This window comes from Molossus molossus, unplaced genomic scaffold, assembly GCF_014108415.1.
Source record: "Molossus molossus isolate mMolMol1 unplaced genomic scaffold, mMolMol1.p scaffold_m16_p_1, whole genome shotgun sequence".
NCBI lineage: Eukaryota > Metazoa > Chordata > Mammalia > Chiroptera > Molossidae > Molossus > Molossus molossus.
Window position 1 is genome coordinate 189,619,129 of NW_023425344.1, and position 17,978 is coordinate 189,637,106.

The window sequence follows — 17,978 nt, forward strand, 5'->3', positions numbered from 1 at the left end:
CTATATCACTTCTGAAACTCCTTTAACTTTTAAATTTGCTTCAAAAAGTCCTGATAAAAGATAAAATAACCCAGTGTGCACTATTTTATATAGAGTTCAACTTAGTGTTTTTTATCTTGTGACTCTTTCCCCTACTCACAGCTGACAGGAGGCAAGGATGGTCCAGAATAATGACCAGTGGAAAAGATGAGCAATGCCAATCAAAGTCCACTCAGGGGAATTTAAACCAAAACAATCAAAGTTAGCCAGAAGAGTTGAGATGAAAAGTCATACCTATTTAGGGATAAGGCAGCCATTAAGAACCATGTGCAATCTGAAAGTGAAACCACCAGTGTGAAAAGTGAATGGATCACATATCTAAAAACAAGAGCAATCTCATGAAAAAACAAGTATGTAAAATTCCCAAGAAAAGGCAGTCTTGATTCTACCAGCTTTTTAGTTCCAATCATTCTGAAGTCCAATTGCCTTCCTTGATAGTGCATCATGTATTCTGAAATGAACCTTGGGTTAATTTAGTTCATCTGTCCCTTGCCCTGACTAAAACCATAACTGGTACAAAGACTGGGGATATTCAGAGCAAGACTTCAAAATAAATGCAAAATTGGCTGTGATATTAGAGTAGGATATGCAAGGAGGATTCTAGGATGGAAAGCTAACAAAACATGATGTTTAATACAGGTACTAAAGTAGTCACATGGGATCCCTTGGGACCCAGAATACATACCCTAGAAAGAATAATGCTTTGGAGTATTGGGTAGCCAAATGTAGTTTTTTTCAGCCTTGAATAAAGAATAGCAAAAAGCAACGAGCAAGAAGAGTATGGTGCACCTGTCACTCTCATACACTCTTGAGTATAAAACCATATGGCTTTTCTGTAAAACAACTTGGTAATATGAATTAAGACACTATAAAGAGATTTAAGTACTTTGATTCATTAAGTCTATTTCTAGGGCTCTAGGCTAAGAAAACACTCAGACATGCAAACAAACATTGCAACTAGTACTAAAATGATTGCTGTAGCATATTTTAAATAATTTAAAAAATAGGAACCACCTAAACATCCCATTCTAGAAAAATCATGCTTTATCGTGTCAAGTATACTGTCCATTTACTCACAGACCTTTCTTGGCAAAACTGAAAGGTCAGCCTTGGCAGACCACATGACCAACACCCTCTGCAGACAACTGATTCCAAAGGCCAAGAATTACACATCATAAACTATAGGCCGGCCGGCACAGATGTTGAAATTATCAAAGACATTAAAGTGTCCAGTATAAAAATGCTCAAAGTAGTATATGGGTGAACACTCTCAAGTCAGTAATCTAAGCTTCCTTGTTAATCAATTAGAAAAGAAGAGCAAAGCAAATTCAAAGCATGCCGAAAGCAGAAAATAATAAAGACTGGAGCAGAAATCAATGAAAATGAAAACAAAACAATAGAGAATGTGAATGAAATCAAAATATGGTTCTTTGAAAAAAATCAATAAGCCCTGGCGGGTTTGGCTCAGCAGTTAAAGCGTCGGCCCGTGGACCAAAGAATCATGGGTTCAATTCCAGTCAAAGGCATGTACCTTAGTTGTGGTTTGGTCCCCGGCCCTGGTTGGGGTCGTGCGAGAGGCAACTGGTCAATGTCTCTCTCTCACATCAATGTTTCTCTCTCTCTCTCTGTCTTTTTCTCTCTCTTTCTCCATCCCTTCCTCTCTCCCTCCCACTGAAGATAAATGAAAAAATATCCTCGGGTGAGGATTTTAAAAAAAGAAAAATATCGATAAAATGTATAAACCTCTTGTAAGACAAAGAAAAAGAAAAGCCACAAATTACCAATATCAACAATAAAGGAGAGAACATCAGTACTAATCTTGAAGGTATTAAAAGGATAATAATGAAATACTATAAACTCTTCACACATAAATGTGACAATAAAACGAATGAAAAAGATTAATTCCTCCAACACAGAAACTACAAAAACACACAGAAGATGAACTATATTACCTCAATAGTCCTTTAACTATGAAAGAAATCAAATGTGTAGTTAAAAACCTTCTGAAAAAGAAAACTCCAGGCCCAGATGGATTTATTGGCAAATTCGATTAACATTTACAGAATAAATGACACCAAGTCTACATGATCCCTGACAGAAACAGAAAAGAAATACTTCCAAAGTCTTTTTATGAAACCAGTATTACATTGAGACAAAAACCAAATTAAAACAAAAGGGGATAAAATGATAGAGCAATATCCTTAATGAACACAGATGCAAAAATGCAAAATAAAATATAAGCAAAGCAAATTCAGCCTTAAATAAATAAGATAATATACACCATAACCAATAGGGGCTTACACCAGTAATACAAAATGGTTCAATTTGCAAAAATCAATGTAATCCACCATATTAACAGTCTAAAGAAGAAAACCCTCATGACTTTATTAGTCAATGAAGAAAAAACATTTGACAATATTCAAGATCCCCTCATGATAAGAAGTTTCCACCGCCCCCCCACAAAAAAGAAGAAGAAAACATTCTCAACCTAAAGGGCATCTGCAAAAAAATAAACACCAAAAAATAAAGCCTACCACTAGTCAATGCAATAAGTACAATACAGCAAATTAGACAACTGAAGAAGATATTAGCAAAGAGATTTTAAAAAACCATCCAGAATGCTACAGAGAAAGACAAAAACAAAATACAGAAGAGTGGGTATTAGACATAGAAACAGAGTGAGAAAGTACTAATACATGTTGAATGTACAGTCATGTGCCACTTATGGACAGAGATATGTCCTGAGAAATGCATCATCAAGTGGTTTCACCACTGTGCGAACATCATAGAGTGACTTTACACAAACCTGGATGTTCTAGCCCACGACACACCTAGGCTATATGGTATAGACTACTGCTCCTAAACTGCAAGCCTGTACACAAGTGACTGCACAAAATAAGATTAAATCAAGCACAGGAGAAAATTATGTAATCAAGAGAAGCAGTAAACACGAGATATATGAGGCTGTTGTCACAGCATACTGTGCATAGTTGTAGCACAGCATACTGTTTACAGAAAACTTTTTTTTCTTTTTAAATTATTTTATTTATTTTTATTTTTTGGTATGTGCCCCTAGCGGGAACCGAACCCGGAACTCTCTGGTCTGCAGGGTGACGCTCCACCCGCTGAGCCAAACCAGCCAGAGCAAACTTTTTTCCTTTATTTTTTTCCATCACCATTTATCCCCACCTCCACCCCCCCTCCACAATCACCACCGTGTTGTCTGTGCAGCAAACTTTTTTGTAAGCAGAAAGAGTACACTCTAAAATAGCAATAACGGTATAGTAAGTATACAAACCAGTAACTGGTTTGTATACTTACTAAACCAGTAACATAGTTGATTATTATCATCTTTAAGTATTATATACTATACATAATTGTATGTTATATACTTTTACACAATTGGCAGCACAGGTGTGTTTACACCAGCAACCCCACAAATACATAACTAATGTGCTATACTACAAAGTTAGGATGGCTACATCACTAGACAATAGGAAATTTTTTTGAGAGAGGGAGAGAAAGAAATATTGATGTGAGAGAGAAACATCAATCAGTTGCCTCTCGCACACACCCCAACTGGGGATTGAACGTACAACCTGGGTATGTGCCCTGAACTGGAATCAAACCCACCACCATTTGGCATACAGGATGATGCTCCAACCGAGCCACACTAGCCAGAGCTAGACAATAGAAATTTTTCAGTTCCACTATAATCTTATGGGACCACCTTCGTATGTGTGGTTCACTGATGACCAAAATGTTGTTATGCACTGCATGACAATATTAGCTTCATGAGGTCAATGGGGCAGAGGCAATAGTTGAAGAAATATTAGCTAAAATTTTTCCAGATTTGATCAAATACATCAATTTACAGATTAAAAATCTTAAATGTCCCAAATAGGACTGAAAAAAGAATATGCACTCCTAGACACAACACAGTAAAACTCCAGAAAAACAAAGAAAAATATCTTTAAAGTAGCTAGAGAAAAAAATATGTAACTTTAAAGAATTAATAGCCTGGCAACTGACTTCTCAACAGAAACAGAGGCCAGAGACTGAGGACTGATATCATCACGGTGCTGAAAAGAAAATATTGCCATACTCATCTAGCAAAAATGTCTTTCAAGAATGAAACAAAAGCCCTGGCCAGTTTGGCTCAATGGTTAGAGTGTCAGCTCTTGGATTTGATTCCTGGTCAAGGGTATGTACCTGAGTTGCCAGTTCCCTGGCCCTGGTCAGGAAGAAAATGATCCCCAACGGAATGTGAGAGATGTAAGAGGGAATGAAAAGCAAAGTAATAGCAAATATGTAGGCAAATCTAAATAAGCATAGGCTGTAAAATAATAATGTCTTATAGGGTTTATAAATATAAACAGACTTATCACAGAAGTATAGATTATAAGCATGAAGAGGATAGAAAACAATGCAAAGGGTTCTTATATTGTCTGGAAAGAATATAAAGTCTCACCAAACTTTGGTAAATCACATGGTGACCGAAGAATGCATGCTGTAATTTCTAGGGTAGAAACACACTTCTAATTTATGAGTTAATGATTTAAAAAATAGTTTTGTGGTATACAGGTATAACAGTAGGTCCTAAGAACTTACATCCATAAATGCATATATAGAAAGAAAGACTGGAATGAGCTAAGCATTTATCTCAGCAAGTTAAGAAGGAAATAGCAAAATTAATCCAAATAATATAGAAAGAAGAAAATAATAAATTAAGAATAAGAGTTTAATGAAATAGAAAATAAATGTATAATATAGAGAGCAGTAAAGTTAGAAGTAGGTTATTTTAAAAGATTAATAAAGTTGATAAACTTCTATTGAAGAAAATGAGAAAGCACAAATAACCAATGGCAGTAATGAGTACAACAGGTACAGTATAACAGGTGCTGTACACCTTTAAAAAGTAGTAAAAGGTTGCTGTGAACAATTTTAAATTAATAAATTTGGAAATCTCTGCAAAAGAATAAATTCTTAGAAAAGTAATGACCCAAAATTTATTAAGGAAAAAACTACAGGTAAACATTCTCAAATTGGTAATATAAGCCTCCTCCATGAGCCCTCAGTCCAATTTACTAAAATGTTAAAAGGAGTGATCTCTGGAATGTACCATAACAGATGATTTTATCTTTCCTCTACATTTTTCAAATTATCTACACTGGCATATGTTACTTTTTTAATTTTAAGGGGGAAAAAAAGGGCTGGGAGCCTTAGGTTCTATTTTAATTCTGCCACAGATCTAGCTATGTGACTTTGATTAAATCCTTTAATACCTAGATATAAAATTCCTTTAGTAGATCTAAATTGTAAAACATTTCACTTCATGTACCAATTTAACATCAAGATAGAAATTAATCCTATCACTTCAAAAAACAAACTGTCTTGTTTCTATAAACCAACCACATACAACTGGCACTATTAAACACTGCCAGAAAGGAGGGCTACAGTTCAGTTATCCTAAAACCAAAGTCATCACTTTGGTAGATGACCCCCAATTTAACTGGTTTATAGCTTATAACAGCATACACCATGTCCTCTTGTACAACAGTGCACATTTACTAGCTGGTTTGCCTTGAGGGTACACACAACGCATAGGCACTCAAATATATGTGTGTGTGTGTGTGTGTGTGTGTGTGTGTGTGTGTGTGTATATATATATGTATATATATATATATATATATATGTATATATATATATATATATTTAATCCTCACCCGAGGACACTTTTCTATTTTTTGTTCAGACAGTGTGGGAGGGAGGGAGAGAAACATTGACGTAAAAGGGACACATTGAGTGGCTGCCACCCACACGACCCAACCAGGGCTGGGGACAAATTGCAACTGAGGTACATGCCCCCAGCGGGAACCGAATCTGGGTCTCTCCAGACCGCAGGCCAACGCTCTAACCGCTAAGCCAAACCCGCCAGGGCAACACTCAAATATTTTTGAATAAAGAATAACCAGGAAGTTATGCTAATCAAAATCCTACTGGGAAATGGAAGCTTTCCTTTTCACTTTTCTTTTTACTTTCCATATGTCAATATGATTTAAATTGTGAGCTTTTTAGAATACAAATATTACATTAATAATTTTTCACTGATTTTTTGAGAGAGAGAAAGATCAATTCTTGTGTGTGCCCTGACCAAGGATCAAATCCACAACCTTGGTGTATGGGGACAATGCTCAACAACTGAGCTATCAGGCCAGGGCCTACATTAATAATTTTTTTTTTTTTAATGCTCTGGCCAGTTTTGCTCAGCAGTTAGACATCAGCCCACGGACCAGAGATGCGAGTTCAATTCCGGTCAAGGGCATGTACCTAGGTTGCGGTTCATCCCAGCCCTGGTGTGGGAGGCAACTAGTCAATGTGTCTCTCTCTCACACTGTTTCTTTCTTTCTCTCTCTCTCTCTCTCCCTCCCTCCCTCCTTCCCTCCCACTCTATCTGAAGATAAATGGAAAAGATCCTCAGGTGAAGTTAAAAAAAAAAAAAGGGTTCTTTAGGATTTTTGTTATTCAAGGCCAAATTGGGCTGTTGATTATATCTATATAAAAATTTTTCCAGCATAAAATTATGATAGCCATGTCTGAATGCTCCATTTGAGTGTGTACTGGTACATGCCTAAAATTACTTTCCTAAAAGAATCTTGTTTCTATTCGAGAAGATTCCTTTGACTTTACCACCAGTGGGAAAGTCACCTCAATCATATCTTTGTCGGCTCCTCAGTTTTCATTTCCAGGCTCAGCTAATTGCTAAAACATGTAATTCTTAAAATACAGAATACTACACTCCAGGTATTAGGTTAATCTCCAATCTTTTATGCATCAAAGTCTTTCCGAATCATAATTAAGGAGAATTTGAGAACTGCTTAATGGGCACAGTCTGTCAATTCCTCTCAATACCTTAATATCCTCTATCCTTGGATTAAACCAGACCAGCAAAGCTTTAAACCTAGATTGTATTATATCAGCTCTCTCTGCCCTCATCCTATAAATTCATTTACCTAAATATAGACTAATGCCATCGACCTATATCAACAGGTATTGTAAAAAATAGCTTTATAAAAGTGTAAAAGAATGTTGTGTATTACACTAAGTACCCTTTACATTTATTAATTTATTGGGTACATTTTGTACCCAATACATTTTTGTTCTAGGTGCTAAAGAAGTAGCTGTAAAGGGCATTGAAGGCATGTGGGTTTTTTATCTGAGTGGACAAAAAAAAAAAGTTACTTGAGAGTTTTGAGCAAGGAACTAACAAGATTTGATTTATACAGTCATGAGCCAAACATTTCTGGCAACAGCAGACCGAATATATGACAGTGGTCCTGTAAGATTATAATGGAGCTGAAAAATTCCTATTGCCTAATGATGTTGCAGCCATGGTCTTAGTATCATAGCTCAACATATCATTCATGTGTTTGTAGTGATGCTGGTGTAAACAGACCTACTGAGCTGTCAGTCATATAAAAGTATAGAATAGCCCTAGTTGGTTTGGCTCAGCAGTTAGAGCATTGGCCCACAGACTGAAGGGTCGCAGGTTTGATTCCCTGTCAAGGGCATGTACCTGGGTTGCAGGTTCGAACTGATCCCCGGCCCCAGTCGGGGTCGTACAGAAGGCAACAAATCGATGTGTCACTCTCACATCGATGTTTCTCTGTTTCTCTCTCCCCTAGCCCCTCCACTCCCTCTCTTCCACTCTATCTAAAAATTAATGGAAAAATTTCCTCAGATGAGGATTAACCAAAAATAAAATTAAATAAATAAAAGTAGAGCACACACAATTATATACAGAACATAATACTTGATGATGATAAACAACTACGCTACTGGTTTATATATTTACTATACTATACTTTTTATTGTTATTTTAAAGTATACTCTTTCTACTTATAAAAAATTTTGTGTAAAACATTATGCCATGTTAACACTGGCAGCAACCTCATACATCTTGTGTTTACCATGTCTCGATTGTACCATTTTCTCTTGTGCTTGATTTAATCTCATGTTGTTTTATACAGTAACATGTATTTATTGTCTAGGAGCAATAGATTATATCATATAGACTTAGAGTGTAGTAGGCTATACCATCTAGGTTTGTGTAAGTATACTATATGATGTTCACACAATAAAATCACAAATGACACATTTCTCAGAACATGTCACTAAGACTACATTTTAATAGAATCATCTGGCTGCTATGTTGAGAATAAACTGAAGGAGGATAAAGCCAAAGGCAGACAGGCAAGGAGACCTGTTAAGAGCCGAATGCTGTCTTGTGCATTATATGACGTTTATCAGGATTTCTGGCCTTTTGCCACTAGATGCCAGTTCTCCCTGCCAACTCCATCACAATAAAAAATGTCTCCAGACATTGCCAACTGTCCCCTAGCAGCCAAAATCACCGATGTAAATGGAGTAACTGGTCTTTGCTGGAGACATAATCCATCCACATAAAAGGAATGATGGAAGATGCTATGGGTAAAGTACATGATGATAATTTGACTAGCTTCTTCTTATTAGATCTTCCTAAATACAATACAGTCAAGGCCAGACACCTGTGAGGAAGTTGCTAGTATATCACAAAATCAAAGTCATTACTCCCAGGAAAACATAGATTAGCATTTTACCATATGAGCTAAGTGTATCTTTAAACTGAGTCTAAGACAAATCTTTCATGTGTTTTTTGGGGTCCATCTATGCCCCTTTGCATAACACCCATGATCTCAGGTTTCCTGGGTTTCTCCTAAAAGCACAGAATGAACATATCATGACTTAGTATGAATTAAATTAAATGTTACATTCCTGAGAGAGCTCAATTTTTAGAGGAAGTAGCCTAAAAGGAACATATCTCCAATGATAATCTAAAGACATTATTTATGGTTTTCAAATCATCCCACCAAATTATCATATAGTACAGTGTTTAAAGGAGTCTCACTCTGTTCAGTGACTTCTTTATATGTACTGACTTCTCTATCAGAGTCCAAATTGTGAGTCCAAAGACTGACCACTTCATAAACGCTCTGTATGTCTTTATTCCCTAAGCCAGAGAGGAGATCAGACTCCCTGACTCTAAAGTCTGACCAACAGTCTTGTACATACAAGTGGAGGGGAAATATACAACAGACTCCAGACTTAAAACTTCGCCACAAGCACTTTATGCTTCTGGCTCATTTTCTCTCTTGTCCCTTGGAAATCTTTAAAGAAGCCGATATAATGCTCATTTGAGGTCTGAATACTTAAAGAGAACCTAATTTAAGAACCTCATTTTACAGATGAAAAACCTAGAAAAGGTTAAGTGATTTAGCCAAGGTCATATAAGTAGAAGGTCTCTGACCCTCCATTTCTGGGGAGGCATTATTTGGGACTATACCAGAGTTTCTGGGTAACTACTAGGAGTCTTCTCACTAAAGGTAGGAAGGCTAATTAACAGTCTACATGAGGACATAAAAAAATAACTTATAGCCCAGCTGGTGTGGCTTAGCAGTTGAGCATTGACCCATGCACCAAGAGGTTGCCAGGTTGTGGGCCAAATCCCCAGAGGGGGGCATGCAGGAGGTGGCCAATCGATGTTCTCTCTTATTGATGTTACTATCTCTCTCTCCCTCTCCCTTCCTCTCTCTCTAAAATCAATAAAGAAAAAAAATTTTTTTAAATAAACAAACAAGAAGCTACTCTCCAAGAAACAAAAAAAGGGGGGCCTATTTCTCTTGAAAAACAAGCTCATTCTTGACTTCAGTCTTCCCCTTTACTCTCATCATAGGCTGTCAATGAATATGAGTTGTTACACCTACTGATAACCAGCCAGTACAGAAGAATATTCCTGTTCAACTCCCCAATATCTCTGGCCAAAAGTGATCTGTTATACCTCCTCAATTCCCACCGGAACTGTGTGCCTCACAGTGTCACACAGCTGGCTTGCTGTGGGTAAGTACATGTCTTAACTTTCCCAGTAGATTACCAGGTTCCTACACTTCTTTAATGAATTCCCTGAAACCAAGACTAAGTTTTTTTGTTCCCTTTTTCCCCCTAATATCCATAGAGCCTCACACACCTATGTATTCAATAAACATTTCCTAATAATATAAACAGGCTGGTCATTTTCAAAGTCTGGTGTTGCCATAATTCTAGGACTGGAATTGTTATTATATTATGATAGAATTAAAATACATCTAAATGCCAGGAAAAAAAAAAAAAGAGGTCATATAACATTATCTTCTAACTTAAAAAAAATTTTTTTTCTTTATTACTTTTAGAGAAAGAGGAAGGGAGAGGAAGAGAGAGAAACATCAACGAGAGAGAACATCGATAGGTTGCCTCCTGCATGCCCCTCACCGGGGATTTGGCCCACAACCTGGGCATGTGCCCTGCCTGGGAATCAAACCGGTGTCCTGTTGGTGCATGGGTCGCTGCTCAACACTGAGCCACACAGGCCGGGCTTACCTTCTAACTTTTTTTTTTTATCCTCACCCGAGGACATTTTTTTCCATTTTTTGTTCAGATAGAGTGGGAGGGAGAGAGGAAGACAGAGAGAGAGAAACATCGATGTGAAAGGGACACATCGAGTGGCTGCCACCTGCACAACCAACCAGGGCTGGGGACAAACTGCAACCGAAGTACGCAACCTTAGCGGAAACCGAACCCAGGTCTCTCTGGACTGCAGGCCAACGCTCTAACCACAGAGCCAAACTGGCCAGGGCTTACCTTCTAACTTTTAAGTAAATTTTTTTTATTCATTCCTAACCTGTTGACTTTTAGAAAAAAACAATACCAGCAATAAAAGTCAAGGAATGTCAGAATACGTTTTCCTAAAAAGCTATGAGTAATGTTTGCAGATTATATTTTTCAACATTGTAAGGGTGTTTGCTGTTTAATAAAGAAGTTCTGTGTTGCCCTGGTCTGTTTGGCTCAGCAGTTAGATAGTCAGCCGGCAGACCAGAGTCAAGGGTTTGATTCCAGCCAAGGGCACATACCTCAGTTGTGGTCCAGAACCTGGCCCTGGTCAGGGTCTTTCAGGAGGCAGCCAGTCAATCTTACCTCAATGTTTCTCCTCTCCCTCCCTTCCTCCCACTCTATTTGAAGATAGATAGAAAAATATCCTCAAGTGAGGACTTTTTTGTTTGTTTTTACTGATTTTTTAGGGAGAGATAGAAACATAATTGGGAGAGAGCTATATCAATCAGCTGCCTCCTGCACACACCTCCATTGGGGATCGAGCCCACAACCTGGGCATGTGCCCTGACTGGGAATCAAACTGGGACCTTTCAATTCATGCGACAACGTTCAATTTACTGAGCCACGCCAGTTGGGCACCCAGGTGAGGATATTTTTTTAAAAAGAAGTTCTGTGTTGTTGTGTTTTTTATTTTTTTAACCACTTTTGGGAAGGAATTCATCCTTTACATCACACTGTTATACTGAATACTCTATCCTTTATATCACATCATGTCTTGGCTTTTGTTGTTCTTGCCATTCAGAAAGGCCTAATACCACTGTCTTTCCAAATGTCAATCTTCCATGAAATCTTTTCTTATCTTCCCAACTGCATGTGATATCTCTCATCTGCCTTACATTATAATTATCTACATCCTTTTTTTTTTTTAATCTCTGCCAGTATATTATAAGTTCAATGAGAGTGGAAATGACTTACTAATTTTTGTAAACTTTGATCAGTCTGTTGAATTCATATCAGATTGGAATAACATCAACTGCCCCATCTACCTGAAAATACAGTCTGCGTCTCTTAAGGTCAAATGGTAAATTTTTTTAAATTAGATTAATAATCATGTACCGTCAATATTTTAATGCTTACAAAAAAATAATAACTAGCCCAGCTGGTGTGGCTCAGTGGTTGAGTGTCGACCCATGCACCAAGAGGTCGCCATTTGATTCCCAGTCAGGGCACATGCCCAGGTTGTGGGCCCCATCCCCAGTGGGTGGCATGGAGGAGGTAGCCAATCAATGTTCTCTCTCATCGATGTTTCTATCTCTCTCTCTCTCTCTCCTTTCCTTTCTCTCTAAAATTAATAAAGATATATTTTTTTTAATTTTTAGCCCTGGCCGGTTTGGCTCAGCAGTTAGAGCGTCGACCTGTGGTCCAGAGAGACCCGGGTTTGGTTTCCGCTAGGGGCACATACCTTGGTTGCAGTTTGTTCCCCCGCCCTGGTTGGGTCATGTAGGAGGCAGCCACTCGATGTGTCCCTTTCACATCGATGTTTCTCTCTCTCTCTCTTCCTCTCTCTCTCCCACTCTATCTGAACAAAAAATGGAAAAATGTCCTCGGGTGAGGGAAAAAAAAATTTTTTTAAAATAACACTCTGGCCGGTTTGGCTCAACAGTTGGAGCGTCGGCCTCCGGACTGGAGAGTCCCAGGTTTGGTTCTCGCTAGGGGCATGTACCTTGGTTGCAGTTTGTCCCTGGCCCTGGTTGGGGTTGTGTGGGTGGCAACTGGTCAGTGTGTCTCTCTCACATTGATGTTTCTCTCTCTTCCTCCCTCTCTCCCTCTTGCCCTGTCTAAAGATAAATGCAGAAATGTTCTCAGGTAAGGAAAAAAAATTTTTTTAAATAACTAAAGACTATTTTTCAGGAAAGTAATAACATAGATAATGAAAATTTTACACTATCTGTTGCATTAAGCTTTGAAGCATTATGTGGTTGAAAATGTCTCAGTGGTGAAATAAAAGACAACAAAGCTCATACATGTTAGAAGATCATCTCCTTGGACTATCTGGAACCTGAGTTTTGAAGGATAACAGTATTTACAGAACTTAGATCTACACTGAAAAGTACAGAATGATCAAAAGGTGATACATACAACTATATAAAATCACAATTGTTTTAAAAAACTGCTAACTGACTAAAAACAAGTGAAAACATTGCAGCTCATATGTTAGCACTACAAGTATGCACATTACTAAGACTGTCCACTATAAGTTGTACCACTCTGTCAATATAACACAGGTTGGGCCACAGTGACATATCCAAGCAGTCATTCAGTCCAATCACACCACCCACCACCTACCAGGCACAGCCCAATATATAACACTGGTTTGCAATTATGATGTCTTGGACAATTCAAAATCTGTTTAGAACAATTCCTTTTCAAAAATTTTTCCATTTGTAGACTCCTAAATAAATTATCTACCCTATTTTAGAGGTCCTCAGGTTATCACTGGCTAAAAACCACTGGCTAGCTATAAGAGTTTTTCCTTCTACAATGGCCACATCTTGGACATACACACACCTTCAGAGCAAGAACTCTGACAGGAAAGAAACAGAGAACAGAAGAAAGCCCACCAGATGAGAAGTCACAAGACTTCATTCCAATTCTGTCTGGTCCTCTTTTTAGTCATCTGACCAGAACTCAAGTTTTTCCATCTGACTGTTACACAAATTAAATGGCATGTTCTATGTAAAGGAGCTTTACTTTTTAAAAATTTTTATTTTTACCAGACTAACATAGACATTCAAATAATTGTTAATTAGTTCTAGAAAAACAGCTTGTTCTCATTTCTTGTAAAGCGTATCTGTTCTTCATAGAGTCCAAAAGGTCATTTCTAGTTCAAAGCAAAATTATAACTGGATCAGCGCACTCAAAACTAAGATATTGAAATGAGAATGGGTCGTAATGCCAAAGGGCCAAATAATCAGTGTCACAGGAAGACATCCCAAGCCAGGTAGTTTTTGAGTCATATTTGGGAAATTAAAAAGTCAGGATTCTCTTGTTGCAACAGAAAAATGAAGACTAGAGTAAGATTAGTATGCCTATGGCAGTAAGGCCAACATGAGAAGTATATATAATCAAATATAATGTCAAAGATGACAGAAGAACATCTGACAAGTTTACATTTCATAACCCAGCTATTAGGAACAATCACATATTCTTAAGCCCAGAGTGGTATGATGAAATGGTATTGGAAGAAAATTATCCCAGTAGCTGTGTGAAGGATGAGCTGAAGTGATCAGATGAGTGTCAGGAAAACCAGTTTGGAAGCTGTGATATTAAATAATACAAATAATGTTTTATTATAAGGTGATAACTCAGGACATGAGAAGGTATAAATCTGATAGATACTACATAGAGTCAGATAGACTTGGTGACAGGTTTGAATTGGAGAGGTGGAAAAAGATTTGAAAATGATTCCAAGGACCTGGTCATGGGTGGTATCCAGCATAACCATACCTGTGCAGCACTCATAGTTCTTGCGCTGGCTTTTCCAGACTGCATCTGAATCCATTTTAGTTACACTTTAGATGAAAACGGAAAATTACCACAACCACCACCCTAGTGTGGAAATACCCCACAACCCATGGCTCCAGATTTGTTTCTTCATGGAGGAAGTCTGCTTTTCCAACCCTGAGGAACTTCCCCACCTACACAATTGGGGGAGAGGGAAATTTCTTCTCTGTGCTCCAAATATTCTCTCCACACTTGAAGTCCAAGCTCGGTACTATATAGATCTTTTTGGTCACATGTACTCAAAACACAGATGACACCACTGATAGAGAAAGGTGTAATAATATAAATCAGGCAAATTGTATTTTTTAAAGGTTCATTCTCAACTGGAACAAAGCCAAGTTAATTACATTTAAAAATTAAAATGGCCAAGAAGCAATCTTAGTTATTTTTAATGTATCACAATGACAGATAAATTCTGTTCCAGAATGCACTGTGCTACATAATGATTCTGCAGTTTTGCTGGAGATTTTCTTATTTCTGCAGCTTTAAAAACATGCTGTTGCAAAGCAGACATCAGATTAAAGTATTTCCCTTGTCTAAAAAGCATACCATTATGCTATTTCCAATTTTATCTAGCAGATGGTTGTCAATAACAATGTGTATTTAATCGAGGTCTCATTGCCTACAGTTTCTTCTAAAGAGAACCACGTATAAATGTAATGCAAAAAAAAAAAAAGGAATTCATGCTAATCCATGGGAGTCTATGGGTGAAAGCTCTAGAGCTCGGTTTGAATTTGCTACTCTAACAATATCCCATTCTCAAAAAGGACCGATCCATCCACACTCCATAAGAAGCATAACCTATTTCATTTAGATTTTAAAGGGATTCTAATACGTTATTGTTTACATACACTTTACTCGCACAAACAAGAAAAGCACTGTCATAAAATTTCACATTGCCTTGGCTTAAAAACAAACCAGCCTACTTTGCAAACGGATTAAAATATTTCCTAGGAAGGTTACCAAACTGTGGTCTCGTGTTAAATAAGAGCCCTCCGGGCCAGTGTCACGCGAACCCTTCCACTCTAAATTTTTCAGGGGCAGAGAATGAATGTTTCTATTTTCTTGTTAGAATTAAGATTCTGCTTATCAGGAGGCAGAGGGTTGGGTCGCGTTGAAAGCCGCAGGCTCCAACGTCTCCAGCTGCCCTGAAAGGGCGGGCAGGGGAGCCCAGCGCAGCAGTAACGCCTCCACGCTCCGAGACGAGACCAAGTCTCTCGGCCTCCACGCCCAGAGCAGGTGCGGATCGGGCGCTCTGGGGCTCCGGCGGCTGCAACCATCTTCCTCCACCGAAGACCAGGGCCGCCCCAAGAGAGGAACCTTCTCGTCTAGACACCCCCGAGGCCAGTTTGCTGAGGGCGGACAGCGGGGTGGATTCCTAATCCTTTCTCCAGATGGGTGATTTCCTACACCTGCCACAGGATTCACAGCCCCACGCCCCCTCCCCGCTTAACTGGGCTGCAAAGGGAGAGCAGGTAGGGCCCACCAACACCTCGCAGCCCCCCGGGGACGCGTGGACCCGGGACAGGGGGTTTCGGCCGACGGGTCCGGTCCCCTGTCACTCCCCCTCGGGCTCCCGGACGCCGCTCACCGTGAAGGGGACATCCCCGACGCTGCCCACGGAGTAGCAGTTGTCTCCAGGGTTGACAGCACCGGTGAGGACCTGATGCAGATGCATGTCCGGAGCCCGGGCTGGCCAGGAGAATGCACGAGAGGCTTGACGAGCCCCGCGCCCCAGCCTCCGGCCGCGAGGGCGCCTCCCTCTCCGCTCCCTCGGGACCCACCGCGCGGCGGCTGCGGCTTATCGCCTCACTCCCCTTTCGCCTTCCCCCCGCCTCGTCCCTGCCATGGGAGCTCCTCAACCGCCGACGCTGCCCGGATCGCCGCTCGGCGGCGGAAATGCCCGGATGCTCCCACTGCCTGCTGCACCGGCGCACAAATGCGGGAGGAGGGCAAGGGTGCGTGTGAGGCGGGGGAGCGTTCGGGGGAACGCGCGAGCCGGGAGCGTGCTGGAAGGGACGCTCCGCCCGAGGGAGATGGGCGCGACGGTCAAGTGGGAGGGTGAGCCCCTCCTCCCACCGCTAGGCTCTTAGCTCAGCCCTACTTCCCAACCCCGCGTTGCGCGTGCGCGCGCAGTGGTTTCCAGGGCAATTGCGCGCGCCGTGCGGATCCTCGGCCCGGGATTGCGCACGCAGACGTGCGGGAGTTCCCTGGGAGCCTCCGGGCTGCGGCCGCTGGGGGCGGGGGCGGGGGCCGGGCAAGGGCGGGACGGAGGCCGCTCGGGGCCACGCAGATGTCTGACTCGGGGGAAACACCATCCAGCGTGTTTGGTCCCAAGTACACTCTGTTGGTCAGCGCAGTTGACCTCAGGAGGACATGCATTACAGTACTGGGGAAGTTCCACTTCGAGAGGTCTTAGATCCCCAAGGACTTTTTCAAAGTACAGTGCATAAAATATTTTACATAAACAATAAAGCATCTTAAAACTGGACATGCCCTACTCCCCTGACAGCAAATTATTTTGCTCCCACCTTTTGTCACGATTGTTCTAATCTAGACTGGGAAAGGACTCCCTAGAGACGAGTCATTCCGAGTCTAGACTCATTTTTTCATGCGTGATGTCATGGACTCGCAGAATCGCCTGATTTTTCCAGACTGTCTGCTAAACTTGAAGCGGTTGATTCCGGGCTCAGATCCCTGTTCCAGGTCAATTCATCACAAATGTTTTATCCTATACTGTGGGGCGAAGAAAGTAGAAGAGATAACGAGGCACAACTATTTATAAAAGAGGCAGAACGCTGAGTGTTATGATTGAGACACAAGTTTTGTATCACAGAAAAGGAAGAATAGTTTTGACAGGATGTGTTAGAGGAATAAAGATCAGGCTGATGTTTGAGATAGGGAACGGAAATGATAGCTAAGGAGATACAGGTGTCCAAGAGGTAGTTTGTTGCCTGCATGAAGGTGGAGAGTCTTGAATGCTCCACTAGGAAGCTTAGATTTCATTTTGCATGGGATTGGGCGAGTGTCCATCAGAAGTCTATACAATCAGCCTTGCCCGTGTGGCTCAGTGGATTTAGCATCCTCCATGGATTGAGAGGTCTTGGTTGGGTTCCTGGTCAGGGCACATGCAGAGTTGTGGTGGATCTCCAGTAGGGAGTGTGCAGGAGGCAGCTGATAGATGTTTCTCTCTCTCTCTCTAAAAAATCAATTTAAAAAATTAAATAATAATAATAATAAAAAAAACATTTTTTTAAAGTTTATACAATCAAAACTGTTTTAGGAATTGTGCTAAACAATTAGGAGGGTGGGGAAGATTAGAGGCAAAGGCCTGGTAGTAATTGGTATCTGTTCAGTGGAAAGGATGAGTCAGATAATCCTGATGACCTAGGGCATTTTCCTTTTCCTTTAGTGGCATAACTGTTCCTCCCAGCATAGAATGACTTTTGGTTCCTTTCTCTCTCTTGCTGATATCTAAGGATACCTTTTTGAAGTCTCTAATTCATGCCTATCATTATCCCCACTGCCATTCACCTTCATTAGACCTCATTTAATTACCATAATAGCCTCCTAACTAGTTGGCCTTCCATCTCTTGCTCTCCAATCCATCCACCACACTGCAGCCAGAGAAACCTTTTAAAGGAAAAATTCCTCTGCTTAAATTCCCTACTCCTTACAGGTTAAAATCTGAA

At 40.1% G+C, this 17,978-nt stretch overlaps 1 protein-coding gene across 2 annotated transcripts in view; it reads right to left on the minus strand.

Moving 5' to 3' along the window:
- Nucleotides 1–15,991, minus strand: part of DMXL2 (Dmx like 2) — a 146,714-nt gene extending 130,723 nt beyond the window's left edge. For both annotated transcript variants that reach the window (XM_036244322.1, XM_036244332.1), the window contains exon 1: nt 15,878–15,991. In XM_036244322.1, the coding sequence (XP_036100215.1) occupies nt 15,878–15,964 (87 nt within the window). In that variant the 5' untranslated portion in view covers nt 15,965–15,991. The remainder of the gene's footprint in view (nt 1–15,877) is intronic.
- Between the last annotated feature and the right edge of the window lie 1,987 nt (nt 15,992–17,978).